The 20446-nt window shown below is 46.5% G+C and overlaps 1 protein-coding gene across 4 annotated transcripts in view; it reads left to right on the top strand.

Annotated features, from left to right (window-relative positions):
- The window catches only part of NAA40 (N-alpha-acetyltransferase 40, NatD catalytic subunit), a 70079-nt gene that overhangs the window by 13891 nt on the left and 35742 nt on the right, over positions 1–20446 (top strand). The window contains exon 2 of one of the 4 annotated variants that reach the window (XM_077287668.1): positions 5512–6653. The exons of 2 other annotated variants lie outside the window; for them this stretch is intronic. In XM_077287668.1, the coding sequence (XP_077143783.1) occupies positions 5563–6594 (1032 nt within the window). In that variant the 5' untranslated portion in view covers positions 5512–5562 and the 3' untranslated portion in view covers positions 6595–6653. Of the gene's footprint in view, positions 1–5511; positions 6654–13799; positions 14337–20446 lie in introns of those variants that run through there. One more of the 4 variants, XM_077287667.1, reaches the window with a different exon arrangement.

The raw sequence follows: 20446 nt of genomic DNA, 5'->3' as shown, positions 1-20446 counted from the left end.
CAAAAATCGGAATAAAAAGCGATCAAAAAATGTGACGTGCCCAAAAATGTTACCAATAAAAACGTCAACTCGTCCCGCAAAAAACAAGACCTCACATGACTCTGTGGACCAAAATATGGAAAATTTATAGCTCTCAAAATGTGGTAACGCAAAAAATATTTTTTGCAATAAAAAGCGTCTTTCAGTGTGTGACGGCTGCCAATCATAAAAATCCGCTAAAAAACTCGCTATAAAAGTAAATCAAACCCCCCTTCATCACCCCCTTAGTTAGGGAAAAATAAAAAAAGTATTTATTTCCATTTTCCCATTAGGGCTAGGGTTAGGGCTAGGGTTAGGGCTAGGGTTAGGGCTAGGTCTAGGGTTAGGGCTAGGTCTAGGGTTAGGGCTAGGGTTAGGGCTAGGGTTGGGGCTAGGGTTAGGGCTAAGGTTAGGGCTAAGGTTAGGGCTAGGTCTAGGGTTAGGGCTAGGGTTAGGGCTAGGGTTAGGGCTAGGGTTAGGGTTGGGGCTAGGGTTAGGGCTAGGGTTAGGGCAAGGGTTGGGGCTAGGGTTAAGGCTACAGTTAGGGTTGGGGCTAAAGTTAGGGTTAGGGCTAAAGTTACGGTTAGGGTTTAGATTACATTTACGGTTGGGAATAGGGTTGGGATTAGGGTTAGGGGTGTGTCAGGGTTAGAGGTGTGGTTAGGGTTACTGTTGGGATTAGGGTTAGGGGTGTGTGTGGATTAGGGTTTCAGTTATAATTGGGGGTTTTCCACTGTTTCGGCACATCAAGGGCTCTCCAAACACGACATGGCGTCCGATCTCAATTCCAGCCAATTCTGCGTTGAAAAAGCAAAACAGTGCTCCTTCCCTTCCGAGCTCTCCCATGTGCCCAAACAGGGGTTTACCCCAACATACGGGGTATCAGCGTACTCAGGACAAATAGGACAACAACCTTTGGGGTCCAATTTCTCCTGTTACCCCTGGGAAAATACAAAACTGGGGGCTAAAAAATAATTTTTGTGGGGAAAAAAAAAAGATTTTTTTATTTTCACGGCTAGGGGCTCTGCAAACGCAATGTGACACCTACAGACCATTCCATCTAAGTCTGCATTCCAAATGGCGCTCCTTCCCTTCCGAGCCCTTCCATGCGTCCAAACGGTGGTTCCCCCCCACATATGGGGTATCGGCGCACTCAGGACAAATTGGACAACAACTTTTGGGGTCCAATTTCTCCTGTTACCCTCGGGAAAATACAAAACTGGGGGCTAAAAAAATAATTTTTGTGGGAAAAAATTTTTGTTTTATTTTTACGGTTCTGCATTATAAACTTCTGTGAAGCACTTGGTGGGTCAAAGTGCTCACCACACCTCTAGATAAGTTCCTTAGGGGGTCTACTTTCCAAAATGGTGTCACTTGTGGGGGGTTTCAATGTATAGGCACATCAGGGGCTCCCCAAACGCAACATGGCGTCCCATCTCAATTCCAGTCAATTTTGCATTGAAAAGTCAAATGGCGCTCCTTCGCTTCCGAGCTCTGTCATGCGCCCAAACAGTGGTTTACCCCCACATATGGGGTATCAGCGCACTCAGGACAAATTGTACAACAACTTTTGGGGTCCAATTTCTTCTCTTACCCTTGGGAAAATAAAAAATTGGGGTGAAAAGATAATTTTTGTGAAAAATTATGATTTTTTATTTTTACGGTTCTGCATTATAAACTTCTGTGAAGCACTTGGTGGGTCAAAGTGCTCACCACACCTCTAGATAAGTTCCTTAGGGGGTCTACTTTCCAAAATGGTGTCACTTGTGGGGGGTTTCAATGTTTAGGCACATCAGGGGCTCCCCAAACGCAACATGGCGTCCCATCTCAATTCCAGTCAATTTTGCATTGAAAAGTCAAATGGCGCTCCTTCGCTTCCGAGCTCTGTCATGCGCCCAAACAGTGGTTTACCCCCACATATGGGGTATCGGCGTACTCAGGACAAATTGTACAACAACTTTTGGGGTCCATTTTCTCCTGTTACCCTTGGTAAAATAAAACAAATTGGAGCTGAAGTAAATTTTTTGTGAAAAAAAGTTAAATGTTCATTTTTATTTAAACATTCCAAAAATTCCTGTGAAGCACCAGAAGGATTAATAAACTTCTTGAATATGGTTTTGAGCACCTTGAGGGGTGCAGTTTTTAGAATGGTGTCACACTTGGGTATTTTCTATCATATAGACCCCTCAAAATGACTTCAAATGAGATGTGGTCCCTAAAAAAAAATGGTGTTGTAAAAATGAGAAATTGCTGGTCAACTTTTAACCCTTATAACTCCCTAACAAAAAAAAATTTTGGTTCCAAAATTGTGCTGATGTAAAGTAGACATGTGGGAAATGTTACTTATTAAGTATTTTGTGTGACATATCTCTGTGATTTAATTGCATAAAAATTCAAAGTTGGAAAATTGCGAAATTATTGAAATTTTCGCCAAATTTCCGTTTTTTTCACAAATAAACGCAGGTACTATCACAGAATTTTTGCCACTATCATGAAGTACAATATGTCACGAGAAAACAATGTCAGAATCACTGGGATCCGTTGAAAAGTTCCAGAGTTATAACCTCATAAAGGGACAGTGGTCAGAATTGTAAAAATTGGCCTGGTCATTAACGTGCAAACCACCCTTGGGGGTGAAGGGGTTAATTAGGGGGAAGGGGGAACTACAATACCCGAGAGATTAGCAAAATTAGGATTATTTAGTCTAGAAAAAAGACGACTGAGGGGCGATCTAATAAGTATAAAGGTACCGTCACACTAAGCGACGCTGCAGCGATACAGACAACGATGCCGATCGCTGCAGCGGTGCTGTTTGGTCGCTGGAGAGCTGTCACACAGACCGCTCTCCAGCGACCAACGATGCCGAGGTCCCCGGGTAACCAGGGTAAACATCGGGTTGCTAAGCGCAGGGCCGCGCTTAGTAACCCGATGTTTACCCTGGTTACCAGTGTAAAATAACAAACAGTACATACTCACCTTCACGTCCCTCGCCGTCCGCTTCCTGCACTGACTGAGCGTCGGCCCTAACAGCAGAGCGGTGACGTCACCGCTGTGCTTTCACTTTGCGGCCGGCCGGAGCTCACAGTCAGTGCAGGAAGCGGACGCCGGGGGACGTGTGACAGACATCAGAGGATGAGTATGTAGTGTTTGTTTTTTTACATTTTACACTGGTAACCAGGGTAAACATCGGGTTACTAAGCGCGGTCCTGCGCTTAGTAACCCGATATTTACCCTGGTTACCATTGTAAAACATCGCTGGTATCATTGCTTTTGCTGTCAAACACAACGATACACGGCGATCTGACGACCAAATAAAGTTCTGAACTTTCAGCCACGACCAGCGATATCACAGCAGGATCCAGATCGCTGCTGCGTGTCAAACTCAACGATATCGCTATCCAGGACGCTGCAACGTCACGGATCGCTAGCGATATCGTTTAGTGTGACGGTACCTTAAGTATATAAGGGGACAATACAAATATCTCGCTGAGGATCTGTTTATACCAAGGAAGGTGATAGTCACAAGGGGGCATTCTCTGCGTCTGGAGGAGAGAAGGTTTTTCCACCAACATAGAAGAGGATTCTTTACTGGTAGGTTAGTGAGAATCTGGAATTCCTTGCCTGAGGAGGTGGTGATGGCGAACTCAGTCGAGGGGTGGAAGAGAGGCCTGGATGTCTTCCTGGAGCAGAACAATATTGTATCTTACAGTGATTAGGTTCTGTAGAAGGACGTAGATCTGGGGATTTATTCTGATGGAATATAGGCTGAACTGGATGGACAAATGTCTTTTTCTGGCCTTACTAACTATGTTACTATGTTGTATCTTCGATAAATTAAGACATTAGGATTGTCAAAAATACTGATTGGTTAGCAGAGATACTACCCTCACTTATCCACACCACATAGGATTTGTAAAAAAGGGCAGTAGTCTATATATAATTGTCTAAGGGGTACTTCCGTCTGTTTGTCTGTCTGTAACGGAAATCCCGCGGCGCTGATTGGTCGCGGCCGGTGGACGCGACCAATCAGCGACAGGCACAGTCCGGCAGCGAACTGGCCACCCCCCTTCTCCCCTCCAGTCAGTGCCCCCTCCAGTTAACGCCCACATAGTGTTTTAGCAGTCCGTTAAACAGACTGCGTTACACCACGGCATAACGTGGTGTAACACAGTCTGTTAACGCTGCTATTAACCCTATGTGTGACCATCCTTTTACTATTGATGCTGCCTACATGATCACAGGTTATTGCCACAAGGCATTACTGGGAATGGAGAGTCACGAGGAGCATCGATAAAGGCCTCGGCTGGATCCAGTGGCCGACGGAAGGTGAGTATATAACTATTTTTTATTTTAATTCTTTTTTTAACAGGGATATGGTGCCCACATTGCTATATACTACAAGGGCTGGGTTAGATACTACGTGGGCTGTGTTACATAGTGCATGGGCTGTGTGTTATACTACGTCGCTGTGCTATATACTACGTGTGCTGTGCTATATACTACGTGGGCTGTGCTGTATACTACATGGGCTGTGCTGTATACTACGTGGGCTGTGCTGTATACTACGTGGGCTGTGCTATATACTACGTGGGCTGTGTTATATACTGCGCGGGCTGTGTTATATACTGCGCGGGCTGTGTTATATACTGCGCGGGCTGTGTTATGTACTGCGTGGGCTGTGTTATGTACTGCGTGGGCTGTGTTATGTACTGCGTGGGCTGTGTTATGTACTGCGTGGGCTGTGTTATGTACTGCGTGGGCTGTGTTATGTACTGCGTGGGCTGTGTTATGTACTGCGTGGGCTGTGTTATGTACTGCGTGGGCTGTGTTATGTACTGCGTGGGCTGTGTTATGTACTGCGTGGGCTGTGTTATGTACTGCGTGGGCTGTGTTATGTACTGCGTGGGCTGTGTTATGTACTGCGTGGGCTGTGTTATGTACTGCGTGGGCTGTGTTATGTACTGCGTGGGCTGCGTTATGTACTGCGTGGGCTGCGCTATATACACTGCGCGGGCTGCGCTATATACACTGCGCGGGCTGCGCTATATACACTGCGCGGGCTGCGCTATATACACTGCGCGGGCTGCGCTATATACACTGCGCGGGCTGCGCTATATACACTGCGCGGGCTGCGCTATATACACTGCGCGGGCTGCGCTATATACACTGCGCGGGCTGCGCTATATACTGCGCCTACAAGTAGTATTCAACCCCCTGCAGATTTAGCAGGTTTACACATTTGGAATTAACTTGGCATTGTGACATTTGGACTGTAGATCAGCCTGGAAGTGTGAAATGCACTGCAGCAAAAAAGAATGTTATTTCTTTGTTTATTTTTTTTTTAAATTGTGAAAAGTTTTTTCAGAGGGTCATTTATTATTCAACCCCTCAACCCCCCAGAATTCTGTTTGGTTCCCCTAAACTATTAAGAAGTAGTTCAGGCACAAAGAACAATGAGCTTCACATGTTTGGATTAATTATCTCTTTTTCCAGCCTTTTCTGACTATTTAAGACCCTCCCCAAACTTGTGAACAGCACTCATACATGGTCAACATGGGAAAGACAAAGGAGCATTCCAAGGCCATCAGAGACAAGATCGTGGAGGGTCACAAGGCTGGCAAGGGGTACAAAACCCTTTCCAAGGAGTTGGGCCTACCTGTCTCCACTGTTGTGAGCATCATCCGGAAGTGGAAGGCTTATGGAACTACTGTTAGCCTTCCACGGCCTGGACAGCCTTTGAAAGTTTCCTCCCGTGCCGAGGCCAGGCTTGTCCGAAGAGTCAAGGCTAACCCAAGGACAACAAGGAAGGAGCTCCGGGAAGATCTCATGGCAGTGGGGACATTGGTTTCAGTCAATACCATAAGTAACGTACTCCACCGCAATGGTCTCCGTTCCAGACGAGCCCGTAAGGTACCTTTACTTTCAAAGCGTCATGTCAAGGCTCGTCTACAGTTTGCTCATGATCACTTGGAGGACTCTGAGACTGACTGGTTCAAGGTTCTCTGGTCTGATGAGACCAAGATCGAGATCTTTGGTGCCAACCACACACGTGACGTTTGGAGACTGGATGGCACTGCATACGACCCCAAGAATACCATCCCTACAGTCAAGCATGGTGGTGGCAGCATCATGCTGTGGGGCTGTTTCTCAGCCAAGGGGCCTGGCCATCTGGTCCGCATCCATGGGAAGATGGATAGCACGGCCTACCTGGAGATTTTGGCCAAGAACCTCCGCTCCTCCATCAAGGATCTTAAGATGGGTCGTCATTTCATCTTCCAACAAGACAACGACCCAAAGCACACAGCCAAGAAAACCAAGGCCTGGTTCAAGAGGCAAAAAATCAAGGTGTTGCAGTGGCCTAGTCAGTCTCCTGACCTTAACCCAATTGAAAACTTGTGGAAGGAGCTCAAGATTAAAGTCCACATGAGACACCCAAAGAACCTAGATAACTTGGAGAAGATCTGCATGGAGCAGTGGGCCAAGATAACTCCAGAGACCTGTGCCAGCCTGATCAGGTCTTATAAAAGACGATTATTAGCTATAATTGCAAACAAAGGTTATTCCACAAAATATTAAACCTAGGGGTTGAAGAATAATTGACCCACACTTTTATGTTTAAAATTTATAAAAATTTAACTGAGCAACAAAACTTTTTGGTTTGTAAGATTTATGCATCTGTTAACCCCTTAATCCCGTATGACGTACTATCCCGTCAAGGTGACCTGGGACTTAATTCCCGGTGACGGGATAGTACGTCATACGCGATCGGCCGCGCTCACGGGGGGAGCGCGGCCGATCGCGGCCGGGTGTCGGCTGCATATCGCAGCTGACATCCGGCACTATGTGCCAGGAGCGGTCACGGACCGCCCCCGGCACATTAACCCCCGGCACACCGCGATCAAACATGATCGCGGTGTACCGGCGGTACAGGGAAGCATCGCGCAGGGAGGGGGCTCCCTGCGGGCTTCCCTGAGACGATCGGTACAAGGTGATGTACTCACCTCGTACCGAACGTCTTCTCCCTGCAGGCCCCGGATCCAAAATGGCCGAGGGGCTGTATCCGGGTCCTGCAGGGAGCACTTCCGGGTCGGAGCAGGCTGCAGATGAAAGCTGCAGCCTGCTCCGATGAAAGGATGATCGCAGATCTAATAGAGTGCTGTGCACACTATCAGATCTGCGATCTGTGATGTCCCCCCCTGGGACAAAGTAAAAAAGTAAAAAAAAAAATTTCCACATGTGTAAAAAAAAAAAAAAAAAATTCCTAAATAAATAATAATAAAAAAAAAAATATTATTCCCATAAATACATTTCTTTATCTAAAAAAACCAAACAAAAACAATAAAAGTACACATATTTAGTATCGCCGCGTCCGTAACGACCCAACCTATAAAACTGGCCCACTAGTTAACCCCTTCAGTAAACACCGTAAGAAAAAAAAAAAAAAAACGAGGCAAAAAACAACGCTTTATTACCATACCGCCGGACAAAAAGTGGAATAACACGCGATCAAAAAGACTGATATAAATATCCATGGTACCGCTGAAAACGTCATCTTGTCCCGCAAAAAACAAGCCGCCATACAGCATCATCAGCAAAAAAATAAAAAAGTTATAGTCCTCAGAATAAAGCGATGCCAAAATAATTATTTTTTCTATAAAATAGTTTTTATCGTATAAAAGCGTCAAAACATAAAAAAATGATATAAATGAGGTATCGCTGTAATCGTACTGACCCGACGAATAAAACTGCTTTATCAATTTTACCAAGCGCAGAACGGTATAAACGCCTCCCCCAAAAGAAATTCATGAATAGCTGGTTTTTGGTTATTCTGCCTCACAAAAATCAGAATAAAAAGTGAAAAAAATGGTCACGTGTCCGAAAATGTTACCAATAAAAACGTCAACTCGTCCCGCAAAAAACAAGACCTCACATGACTCTGTGGACCAAAATGTGGAAAAATTATAGGTCTCAAAATGTGGAGACGCAAAAACTTTTTTGCTATAAAAAGCGTCTTTTAGTCTGGTTTCACACTTGCGTTTTTATCTGCATGCGTTTTTTAAAAAAACCACATGTGTGAAAAAATGCATGTAAACGCGGTAAAACGCATGCGTTTTTATAGAAAAACACAAGAAAACAAGAAAAAAACAAAAAACCCTAACCCTACCCCTAACCCTACCCCTAACCTGAAATACGTGGCACTGAAATACGTGGCACTGAAATATACGTTTATATACGTATATAAGTGCCACGATATTTCAGTGGCCACGTATATAAATGCCACGTATTTAAGTGCCACGTATTTAAGTGCCACGTATTTAAGTGCCACGTATTTAAGTGCCACGTATTTAAGTGCCACGTATTTAAGTGCCACGTATTTAAGTGCCACGTATTTAAGTGCCACGTATTTAAGTGCCACGTATTTAAGTGCCACGTATTTACGTGCCACGTATTTACGTGCCACGTATTTTTCAGTGCCTGAAATACGTGGCACTGAAATACGTGGCACTGAAATACGTGGCACTGAAATATCGTGGCACTGAAATATCGTGGCACTGAAATACGTGGCTCTTAAATACGTGGCTCTTAAATACGTGGCACTTATATACGTGGCACTTATATACGTGGCACTTATATACGTGGCACTTATATACGTGGCACTTATATACGTGGCACTTATATACGTGGCACTTATGACTGTCAGAAAATGTTCAGTAAACGGTTAGGGGTGAGGTTAGGGGTAGGGTTTCAGGTAGAATTGGGGAGTTTCCACTGTTCAGGCACATCAGGGGCTCTCCAAACGCGACATGGCGTCCAATCTCAATTCCAGCCAATTCTGCGTTGAAAAAGTAAAACAGTGCTCCTTCCCTTCCGAGCTCTCCCGTGCGTCCAAAAAGGGGTTTACCCCAACATATGGGGTATCAGCGTACTAGGGACAAATTGAACAACAACTTCTGGGGTCCAAGTTCTCTTGTTATCCTTGGGAAAATAAAAATTTGGGGGGCTAAAAATCATTTTTGTGGGAAAAAAAATATGTTTTATTTTCACGGCTCTGCGTTGTAAACTGTAGTGAAACACTTGGGGGTTCAAAGTTCTCACAACACATCTAGATAAGTTCCTTGGGAGGTCTAGTTTCCAATATGGGGTCACTTGTGGGGGGTTTGTACTATTTGGGTACATCAGGGGCTCTGCAAATGCAACGTGACGCCTGCAGACCAATCCATTTAAGTCTGCAGTCCAAATGGCGCTCCTTCCCTTCCGAGCTCTGTCATGCGCCCAAACAGTGGTTCCCCCCCACATAGGGGGTATCAGCGTACTCAGGACAAATTGGACAACAACTTTTAGGGTCCAATTTATCCTGATACCCTTGTGAAAATACAAAACTGGGGGCTAAAAAATCATTTTTGTGAAAAAGAAAAATAATTTTTATTTTCACGGCTCTGCGTTATAAACTGTAGTGAAACACTTGGGGGTTCAAAGTTCTCACAACACATCTAGATAAGTTCCTTGGGGGGTCTAGTTTCCAATATGGGGTCACTTGTGGGGGGTTTGTACTGTTTGGGTACATCAGGGGCTCTGCAAATGCAACGTGATGCCTGCAGACCAATCCATTTAAGTCTGCATTCCAAATGGCGCTCCTTCCCTTCCGAGCTCTGTCATGCGCCCAAACAGTGGTTCCCCCCCACATAGGGGGTATCAGCGTACTCAGGACAAATTGGACAACAACTTTTAGGGTCCAATTTATCCTGATACCCTTGTGAAAATACAAAACTGGGGGCTAAAAAATCATTTTTGTGAAAAAGAAAAATAATTTTTATTTTCACGGCTCTGCGTTATAAACTGTAGTGAAACACTTGGGGGTTCAAAGTTCTCACAACACATCTAGATAAGTTCCTTGGGGGGTCTAGTTTCCAATATGGGGTCACTTGTGGGGGGTTTGTACTGTTTGGGTACATCAGGGGCTCTGCAAATGCAACGTGATGCCTGCAGACCAATCCATTTAAGTCTGCATTCCAAATGGCGCTCCTTCCCTTCCGAGCTCTGTCATGCGCCCAAACAGTGGTTCCCCCCCACATAGGGGGTATCAGCGTACTCAGGACAAATTGGACAACAACTTTTAGGGTCCAATTTATCCTGATACCCTTGTGAAAATACAAAACTGGGGGCTAAATTTCATTTTTGTGAAAAAAAAAAAAAAATTATTTTCACGGCTCTGCGTTATAAACTGTAGTGAAACACTTGGGGGTTCAAAGTTCTCACAACACATCTAGATAAGTTCCTTGGGGGGTCTAGTTTCCAATATGGGGTCACTTGTGGGGGGTTTGTACTGTTTGGGTACATCAGGGGCTCTGCAAATGCAACGTGACGCCTGCAGACCAATCCATTTAAGTCTGCATTCCAAATGGCGCTCCTTCCCTTCCGAGCTCTGTCATGCGCCCAAACAGTGGTCCCTCCCCACAAATGGGGTATCAGCGTACTCCAGACAAATTGGACAACAACTTTTGGGGTCCAATTTATCCTGATACCCTTGTGAAAATACAAAACTGGGGGCTAAAAAATCATTTTTGTGAAAAAAAAAAATAATTTTTATTTTCACGGCTCTGCGTTATAAACTGTAGTGAAACACTTGGGGGTTCAAAGCTCTCAAAACACATCTAGATAAGTTCCTTAGGGGGTCTACTTTCCAAAATGGTGTCACTTGTGGGGTTTTTTAATGTTTAGGCACATCAGGGGCTCTCCAAATGCAACATGGCATCCCATCTTAATTCCAGTCAATTTTGCATTGAAAAGTCAAATAGCGCTCCTTCCCTTCCGAGCTCTGCTATGCACCCAAACAGTGGTTTACCCCCACATATGGGGTATCGTCGTACTCAGGACAAATTGCACAACAACTTTTGTGGTCTAATTTCTTCTCTTACCCTTGGGGAAATAAAAAAATGGGGGTGAAAAGATCATTTTTGTGAAAAAATATGATTTTTTATTTTTACGGCTCTGCATTATAAACTTCTGTGAAGCACTTGTTGGGTCAAAGTGCTCAACACACATCTAGATAAGTTCCTTAAGGGGTCTACTTTCCAAAATGGTGTCACTCGTGGGGGGTTTCAATGTTTAGGCACATTAGGGGCTCTCCAAACGCAACATGGCGTCCCATCTCAATTCCAGTCAATTTTGCATTGAAAAGTCAAATGGCGCTCCTTCCCTTCTGAGCTCTGCCCTGCGCCCAAACAATGGTTTACACCCACATATGGGGTATCAGTGTACTCAGGACAAACTGCACAACAATTTTTGGGGTCCAATTTCTTCTCTTACCCTTGGGAAAATAAAAAATTGGGGGTGAAAAGATCATTTTTGTGAAAAAATATGATTTTTTATTTTTACGGCTCTGCATTATAAACTTCTGTGAAGCACTTGTTGGGTCAAAGTGCTCAACACACATCTAGATAAGTTCCTTAAGGGGTCTACTTTCCAAAATGGTGTCACTCGTGGGGGGTTTCAATGTTTAGGCACATTAGGGGCTCTCCAAACGCAACATGGCGTCCCATCTCAATTCCAGTCAATTTTGCATTGAAAAGTCAAATGGCGCTCCTTCCCTTCTGAGCTCTGCCCTGCGCCCAAACAATGGTTTACACCCACATATGGGGTATCAGTGTACTCAGGACAAACTGCACAACAATTTTTGGGGTCCAATTTCTTCTCTTACCCTTGGGAAAATAAAAAATTGGGGGTGAAAAGATCATTTTTGTGAAAAAATATGATTTTTTATTTTTACGGCTCTGCATTATAAACTTCTGTAAAGCACTTGTTGGGTCAAAGTGCTCACCACACATCTAGATAAGTTCCTTAGGGGGTCTACTTTCCAAAATGGTGTCACTTGTTAGGGGTTTCAATGTTTAGGCACATCAAGGGCTCTCTAAATGCAACATGGCGTCCCATCTCAATTCCAGTCAATTTTGCATTGAAAAGTCAAATGGCGCTCCTTCCCTTCCGAGCTCTGCCCTGCGCCCAAACAATGGTTTACACCCACATATGGGGTATCAGCGTACTCAGGACAAATTGCACAACAATTTTTGGGGTCCAATTTCTTCTTTCACCCTTGGGAAAATAAAAAATTGGGGGTGAAAAGATAATTTTTGTGAAAAAATATGATTTTTTATTTTTACAGCTCTGCATTATAAACTTCTGTAAAGCACTTGTTGGGTCAAAGTGCTCACCACACATCTAGATAAGTTCCTTAGGGGGTCTACTTTCCAAAATGGTGTCACTTGTTAGGGGTTTCAATGTTTAGGCACATCAGGGGCTCTCCAAATGCAACATGGCGTCCCATCTCAATTCCAGTCAATTTTGCATTGAAAAGTCAAATGGCGCTCCTTTGCTTCCAAGCTCTGCCATGCGCCCAAACTGTGGTTTACCCCCACATATGGGGTATCAGCGTACTCAGGACAAATTGTACAACAACTTTTGGGGTCTATTTTCTCCTGTTACCCTTGGTAAAATAAAACAAATTGGAGCTGAAATAAATTTTGTGTGAAAAAAAGTTAAATGTTCATTTTTATTTAAACATTCCAAAAATTCCTGTGAAACACCTGAAGGGTTAATAAACTTCTTGAAAGTGGTTTTGAGTACCTTGAGGGGTGCAGTTTTTAGAATGGTGTCACACTTGGGTATTTTCTATCATATAGACCCGTCAAAATGACTTCAAATGAGATGTGGTCCCTAAAAAAAAATGGTGTTGTAAAAATGAGAAATTGCTGGTCAACTTTTAACCCTTATAACTCCATCACAAAAAAAAATTTTGGTTGCAAAATTGTGCTGATGTAAAGTAGAGATGTGGGAAATGTTATTTATTAAGCATTTTGTGTGACATATGTCTGTGATTTAAGGGCATAAAAATTCAAAGTTGGAAAATTGCGAAATTTTCAAAATTTTCGCCAAATATTCGTTTTTTTCACAAATAAACGCAAGTTATATCGAAGAAATTTTACCACTAACATGAAGTACGATATGTCACAAGAAAACAATGTCAGAATCGCCAAGATCCGTTGAAGCGTTCCAGAGTTATAACCTCATAAAGGGACAGTGGTCAGAATTGTAAAAATTGGCCCGGTCATTAACGTGCAAACCACCCTCGGGGCTTAAGGGGTTAATAAATCCTGCTCTTGTTTGAAGTTTGAAGGCTCTAACTTATTTGCATCTTATTAAACCTGCTAAATCTGCAGGGGGTTGAATACTACTTTTAGGCACTGTATACTACGCGGGCTGTGCTATATCCTACGCGGGCTGTGCTATATCCTACGCGGGCTGTGCTATATCCTACGCGGGCTGTGCTATATCCTACGCGGGCTGTGCTATATCCTACGCGGGCTGTGCTATATGCTATGTGGGCTGTGAGACTCTTTCGACCGGGGCCCTCAAAAACCTGCAGCTGGCCCTGGCTTCAGTGATTGGTCCCGGCCGGCCACGAACAAGCAGCGACAGGCGCAGTCCGGCCGCGAATCGACGCAGGATTTGAATTACGCTTCGCTAATTGGTCACGCCTGGCCGGCCAAATCATGTGTATTCATTGCATTATTCTGAAATCTTCATAAATAAACTACATAGAGTGCCTACAAGTAGTATTCAACCCCCTGCAGATTTAGCAGGTTTACACATTTGGAATTAACTTGGCATTGTGACATTTGGACTGTAGATCAGCCTGGAAGTGTGAAATGCACTGCAGCAAAAAATAATGTTATTTCTTTGTTTATTTTTTTTTTAAATTGTGAAAAGTTTTTTCAGAGGGTCATTTATTATTCAACCCCTCAACCCACCAGAATTCTGTTTGGTTCCCCTAAAGTATTAAGAAGCAGTTCAGGCACAAAGAACAATGAGCTTCACATGTTTGGATTAATTATCTCTTTTTCCAGCCTTTTCTGACTATTTAAGACCCTCCCCAAACTTGTGAACAGCACTCATACATGGTCAACATGAGAAAGACAAAGGAGCATTCCAAGGCCATCAGAGACAAGATCGTGGAGGGTCACAAGGCTGGCAAGGGGTACAAAACCCTTTCCAAGGAGTTGGGCCTACCTGTCTCCACTGTTGGGAGCATCATCCGGAAGTGGAAGGCTTGTGGAACTACTTTTAGCCTTCCACGGCCTGGACAGCCTTTGAAAGTTTCCTCCCGTGCCGAGGCCAGGCTTGTCCGACGAGTCAAGGCTAACCCAAGGACAACAAGGAAGGAGCTCCGGGAAGATCTCATGGCAGTGGGGACATTGGTTTCAGTCAATACCATAAGTAACGTACTCCACCGCAATGGTCTCCGTTCCAGACGAGCCCGTAAGGTACAGTACATATTCTAGAATACCCGATGCGTTAGAATCGGGCCACCATCTAGTCTTTAATATGAGAACGGTATTGGCCGTCTGAGGCTATGTGCACACGTTGCGAATTTTGCTGCGGATCCGCAGCGGATTGGCCACTGCGGATTCGCAGCAGTGTTCCCAGAGTTTACAGTACCATTTAAACCTATGGAAAACAAAATCCGCAGTGCACATGCTGCAGAAAAAAAATGCGCAGAAACGTAGCGTTGTTTAGTCCGCAGCATGTCAATTCTTTGTGCGGATTCCACAGCGGTTCACACCTGCTCCATAATAGGAATCCGCAGGTGGAATCCGCACAAAATCCGCAAAAAAAATGTGGTAAATCCGCAGGTAATCCGCAGTGTGGTTTACCTGCGGATTTACCAAAATCAGTCCGGAAAAATCCACACCACTTTCCGCAACGTATGCACGTGGCCTGAGATGGGATAAAATGGAGGGGTTAGAGAAGGAGATCCCAGCTCTTTTGGCCTCCGATACCAAAAAGGCGTTTGATATTGTAAATTGGCAATGGCTGGGACGAGTGTTTGGATACATTTGGAATAAGAGGTATAATTAGAAATTATTTAACCGCGCTTTATAAGAATCCGCTAGCCAAGATCTTTACTCCAGGTTTACTGTCACTCATTGGAGTTACAAAAAGGGACAAGACCGAATTGTCCACTATCGCCTTTATTGCTTCATTTAGCCATCTAACCCTTAGCTCAACCATTGCTGGTCTCAAACTGTTTTTCGGGAGTAATGGTGGGAAGTAGTGTTATTATTTTTATCAGAGCCAGATGGTCACAATACAACAAGTCTTAGATGAACTGTCACATCTTGGATCTTTCTCAGGATATAAAAATTAATTCTTTTAGTTATTAAATGTATTCTCAGACACTGGCTGGAAAAACAGACTCCAAAATTACCAGGAGTAACAGAGACACGGAAAACGCTGATGATACATGATAAATTAGAATCGGAAAAACTTAAGGAGAAAAAACAACAAAGCTTTTTCAGAAAGTGGAGAACTTTGATTGAACACAGTTACACACAATCAGAACTATCTCGGTTGATGCGGGTGTTTAGATACACATCACGGTAGAACTATGAAAAACTGCGAAGGACCTTGTGATTTCTGAGGTCTAGGAGGATAATATGGTTTTCGATAGGAAGTTAATGTGTTCCTTTTTTCTTTCTTGCATACTTGCAGTTAAAGTATCGTTGAGACAATGTAAAAAGATGAAACAGAGAAATTGATTATCCTGAATGTATTCCTATGTAAAATTGTTAAGAAACGGACCTTCTGAAAAACATGACATGTAAATGCTTTACTCTGTCACCTCATTGGGGGACACAGGACCATGGGTGTTATGCTGCTGTCCACTAGGAGGCGACACTATGCATAATCTGAAAAAGATTAACCGTGGCTCCTCCTCTGCAGTATACACCCCTGGACGGCGTCAGCCTTCTCCAGTTTTTGCTTAGTGTCGAATAGGAGGCACACCTAAGATTTTTTTTTTTTTTAAACTCCGTTTTTTTCCGACGGATTACAGATGAAGAAAAGTGGGTCTCCTGTGAGACTCCCGTCGTGGCTCCTTCCTCGGCCCCCTATTACGGGGTGCCCGGTTGAAGTAGAGATGGCTATTCCCCATGCCGCTCCTTCCCCAGTCCCTCGGGTGCTGGTTCGAAGTCGAGACTCCCCCTCCTTCCCCAATTCCTTTTGGTTTCTGGGTTGAGGTCGAGGCGAGGATAAAGCCCCCTGAAGGTGACAACAGCACCCTCCCTAATCCCCCTCTGGGGGGTATTAGATTGAGACCCCTCAGGTAGGGCCTGTACAGGCAGCATTCTACAGCTCCCAGCAATGAGCCAGCACACTGCACCTGCATCCAGGGACCCCAGCCCAGCTGCGGGCTCCTGTCGGGGCCGGGGGGAGTGCAGGCAGGCATGGCACATACAGACACAGGGCTCCCTGCGCCCCTGTCTCTGCAGCAGCACCAGCTCTATACTGCCTCACAGGGCCCCCCCTTCTGCTTACAGCCCCACCGCTATCCTGCCTTTAAATCCGGGGGGGGTCTGGTTCAGATCCGACCTCTTCCCCCCCCCCCCCCCCCCCCCCGGACTTCCGCGCCGGCCTGGAGCCTTTCTGGGCATCAGGCATCTAATTTAGGCCCCAGGTTCGGCCTAGCTGTAGCCGCCGCCCCTGGCCCGCCCCCCACATGACAAATATGACACTCTACAGTGTCATAAACGGGGTGGATCGAGGCAGAAAGGGTGCGTTTTTACACAGCCTTGCCGCCTTTTTCTCAGCTCTCCGCCCCCTTCTCCCCCTGCCTCTTCTTCTCGGCGGCCATTTCTACTGCAGCAAGGATTAACCCTGCATCTCCCGGTCAGCAGGACCAGGCCAGCCAGTCTCCGGGGGGCACAAGACTGTGGATCTTCGGCGCTGGACCTAGGGGCATACTGGTGGGGTAAGATCACAGCTGGGTTGTTTTTACTCGGCTGTGAATCCATATTACCTATAAGGCTCCCCTATAGTGTTCTCTACCCCTGTAAGGTCCTCTGCAGCCAGCCCTTCTGCACTCTGTGCACTATGCCGGGCTCAAGGTCCAAGAGAACCAGGCAGGACTGCTATTATGCATTCTGTACAGCCTGCAGGACCTCTCTCCCCAGTGGCAGCACGTAACGCGCTGCCAGGACTGCATCCAGACTACTGCATCAGAGCCCCAAGAAGCCCCTGCCAATGCCTCGGTGTCTAATGCCACGCCGGAATGGGTCACTCAGAGGTCGCAATCTATGACGCAGTCTATAGATAACCAAAGCTCCACATTGCTTCAGTCTCTGCAGAGTCATGCCTCGGCTATGACCGCTACCCAGCAAAGGGAGAGCTTGACTCAGGAACAGAACGACCTGGCACATCCACGTCTAGGTCAGGACGCAACGGACCCATAGGTCAAGTCCATCTGCGTCATCCCATAGCACACGGTCATCCCCTTCTAGGGAGAGACACCGTAGTTCCAAGTCATCTAGACCGTCCCCTTCCAGGGGCAGACAATGCAGATCTTCGCAGTCCCCGACCAGAGAAGGCCTCCTCCCCAGCTCACCCAGCAGGGGACGCCTCAGTGATACACAGGATTCGGAAGGCATCTGCGACTCCGACTCAGACAGGGAAACGGAGGGGTCCCTGATCCCAATCCCCCCTAGCAATACAGTGCTAGTCGAGGACATAATCTCTTCCATCCATCGGGTGCTGGACATTTCTAATCTGCCACCAGAGGATTTCCTTTGAAGGCCTCTGAAGCCGCCTAAGGTTTTTCTCTAACCACCCAGAGTTTAAAGCGATCCTTATAGAGCAGCTCTCACAGCCTGAGAAAAAATTTGCTAATCGCAAATATCTGGAGGCAAGGTACCCTTTCCCACAGAAGGACACCAAGGAATGGACAGATCCACCCGAAGTGGACCCCCCCAGTCTCTAGACTAGCAGCACAGACTCTCCTTTCACTGCCAGATAGATCAACCCTCAGGGACGCAGCAGACCGGCAGTTAGAACGCATGGCTCGTTCAATTTTCGAGGCGGCAGGGGCCTCCTTGGCTCCCGCGTTCGCTTCAGTTTGGGCTGCCAAGGCCATACTGGCTTGGGCCAAAAATTTACAAGCTGGCCTCCAAGCATCTGCTCCTGAGCTGTCAGACCAAGCGGTTCAAATAGCAGTTGTAGCAGATTATATGCTTCATGCAGCTCTGGATTCAGCAAGGGGCGTAGCGGGGATAGCATCAAACGCCATCACGATTCGGCGTATACTCTGGCTGCGGAATGGAAAGCGGACGCAGCCTCAAAGAAGTCCCTCACGCACCTCCCGTATCTCAGTGGGTGACATTTCAGTGAAAAGTTGGACACAATGATATCCAACACCACCGGGGGGGAGAGTACCTCTCTCCCTCAACTGAAACCTATACGCACTTACAAGAAGTGTAACAAAACCGATTCCGATCCTTTTGGAATTCCTCGGGCTGGTCCATTTCGCGTCCAGCACAAAATCGTAACCGTTCCCCACACAGGGGACAGCTCATGGTCAACGCAAAGGTCGGACAAGACCTGGCAGTTAAAAGCAGGCTAGTCAAAGCCCAAAGGAGGTAAACCTCAGATTTTTTCCTCCTCATGACTCACGGACCCCGGAAGACATCCCACCCGTAGGCGGCCGACTTTGCTCTTCCAGCAAGTCTGGATGCCTGCTACAGAAGACAGGTGGGTCAGGGAACTAGTGTCTTCCGGATACAAGATAGTGTTCAACCTCCAACCCACCGAACCGAGTCTTCCTCTCTGTTCCCCCAAAACCGCCAGCCAAGGCTCGTGCCGTCCACCAAGCGGTTCCCTCGCTTCTTCAAGCAGGAGTCATAGTACCGGTTCCCACGGCTGGGCGCTTCCGAGGGTTCTACTCCAATCTATTCGTAGTCCCCAAGAAAGGAGGCAGCGTACGGCCCATACTGGACCTAAAACAACTCAACAAATATGTACGGGTTCGTCACTTCCGCTGGAGTTCCCTTCGGTCCATCATTGCGTCCATGGAGAAGGGAGAATATCTCGCCTTCATAGAAATACAAGACGCATGCCTGCATATACCGATTGCACCTGCTCGTCAGAAGTTTTCTCAGGTTTGCAATCGACCAGGACCACTACCAGTTCGTGGCCCTTCCGTTCGGACTCACCACGGCTCCCAGAGTGTTTACCAAGGTCATGGCAGCCACCATGGACGTCCTGCACTCTAGAGGCATAGTAGTCGTTCCATACCTGGACGATCTACTCATCAAGGCTCCTACCTTCAAGGACTGCGAGCTCAGCGTCTCAATCACAATCGACACTCTGAGTGGCATGGGCTGGTTAGTCAACCTACAAAGGTCATCACCAACCCTGAGTCAGTCTCTGACCTTCATGGGAATGCTATTCAACACCTCCAGGGGTCTAGTGCTCTTTCCCAGGGACAAGGCACTGGCTCTCCGCCTAGGAGTTTGCATCCTCCTCTGCAAACCCCCTCGATCTCTCCGGTTTTCCATGAGTCCTCGGCAAGATGGGGGCAGCAATAGAAGCGGTCCCAATTTGGCCCAGTTTTACCTCAGGCTTCTCCAACTAGCCATTCTCAAGTCCTGGGACAGGAATTCCTTTCTCTCTCAACAGGGAGTTCCGGCTGACGTCGTCAACCAAGAGGTCCCTGCACTGGTGGCTCAAGCCAACCTCGCTAGGAAAGGGAAAATCCTTTCTCACAGGTCAGTAAAAGGTTCAGACCACCGATGCGAGCCTGACGGGTTGGGGTGCAGTGCACCTACACCACAGGGCAAGTGGTCCCCAGTGGAAGCGACCATGCCCATCAACATCCTGGAAATTCGTGCCATCCTCCTGGCATTGAGGGCCTTCCATGACTTACTGGCAGCCTCTCACATCAGAATACAATCGGACAATGCCACCACTGTGGCATATGTGAATCACCAAGGGGGGACCCGCAGTACCCAGGCGATGCGAGAAGTGTCACACATCCTCCACTGGGTGGAGGACACAGGCTCGGTTCTCTCGGCGGTCCACATTCCGGGTGTGGACAACTGGGAAGCAGACTTCCTCAGACGACAAGGAATAGATTCTGGAGAGTGGTCTCTCCATCCCGAAATTTTTCGTCAGATCTGCCATCGCTGGGGGACCCCAGATGTGGACCTAATGGCATCCCACTTCAATGCCAAGGTCTCCAATTTCATGGCCAGAACACACGATCCGCGGTCGCTCGGAGCAGACGCTCTGGTTCAGGACTGGACCCAGTTCCAGCCTCTACATTTTTCCACCTCTCCCCCTGTTATCCAGAGTGGTGAGGAAGATCAAGCAAGATGGAGTTCCAACCATGTTAATCGCACCGGTCTGGCCCAGACGTACATGGTACGCCGACGTCGTACAACTTTCCCCGACCGCCCGGATCTTCTATGACAAGGCCCGTTCTACCACCAGAACTCAGGGGCTCTCAATTTGACGGCATGGCCCTTGAAACCTGGGTTCTAACCCAGGCAGGGCTCTCGACGGACGTCATGATCCGGGCACGGAAGCCAGCCTCTGCCAAGAT

Source organism: Ranitomeya variabilis, chromosome 2 (assembly GCF_051348905.1).
Source record: "Ranitomeya variabilis isolate aRanVar5 chromosome 2, aRanVar5.hap1, whole genome shotgun sequence".
NCBI classification, from domain to species: Eukaryota; Metazoa; Chordata; class Amphibia; order Anura; family Dendrobatidae; genus Ranitomeya; species Ranitomeya variabilis.
Note: the sequence above shows the minus strand (reverse complement) of the source record. Positions and strands in the feature narration are given on the sequence as shown.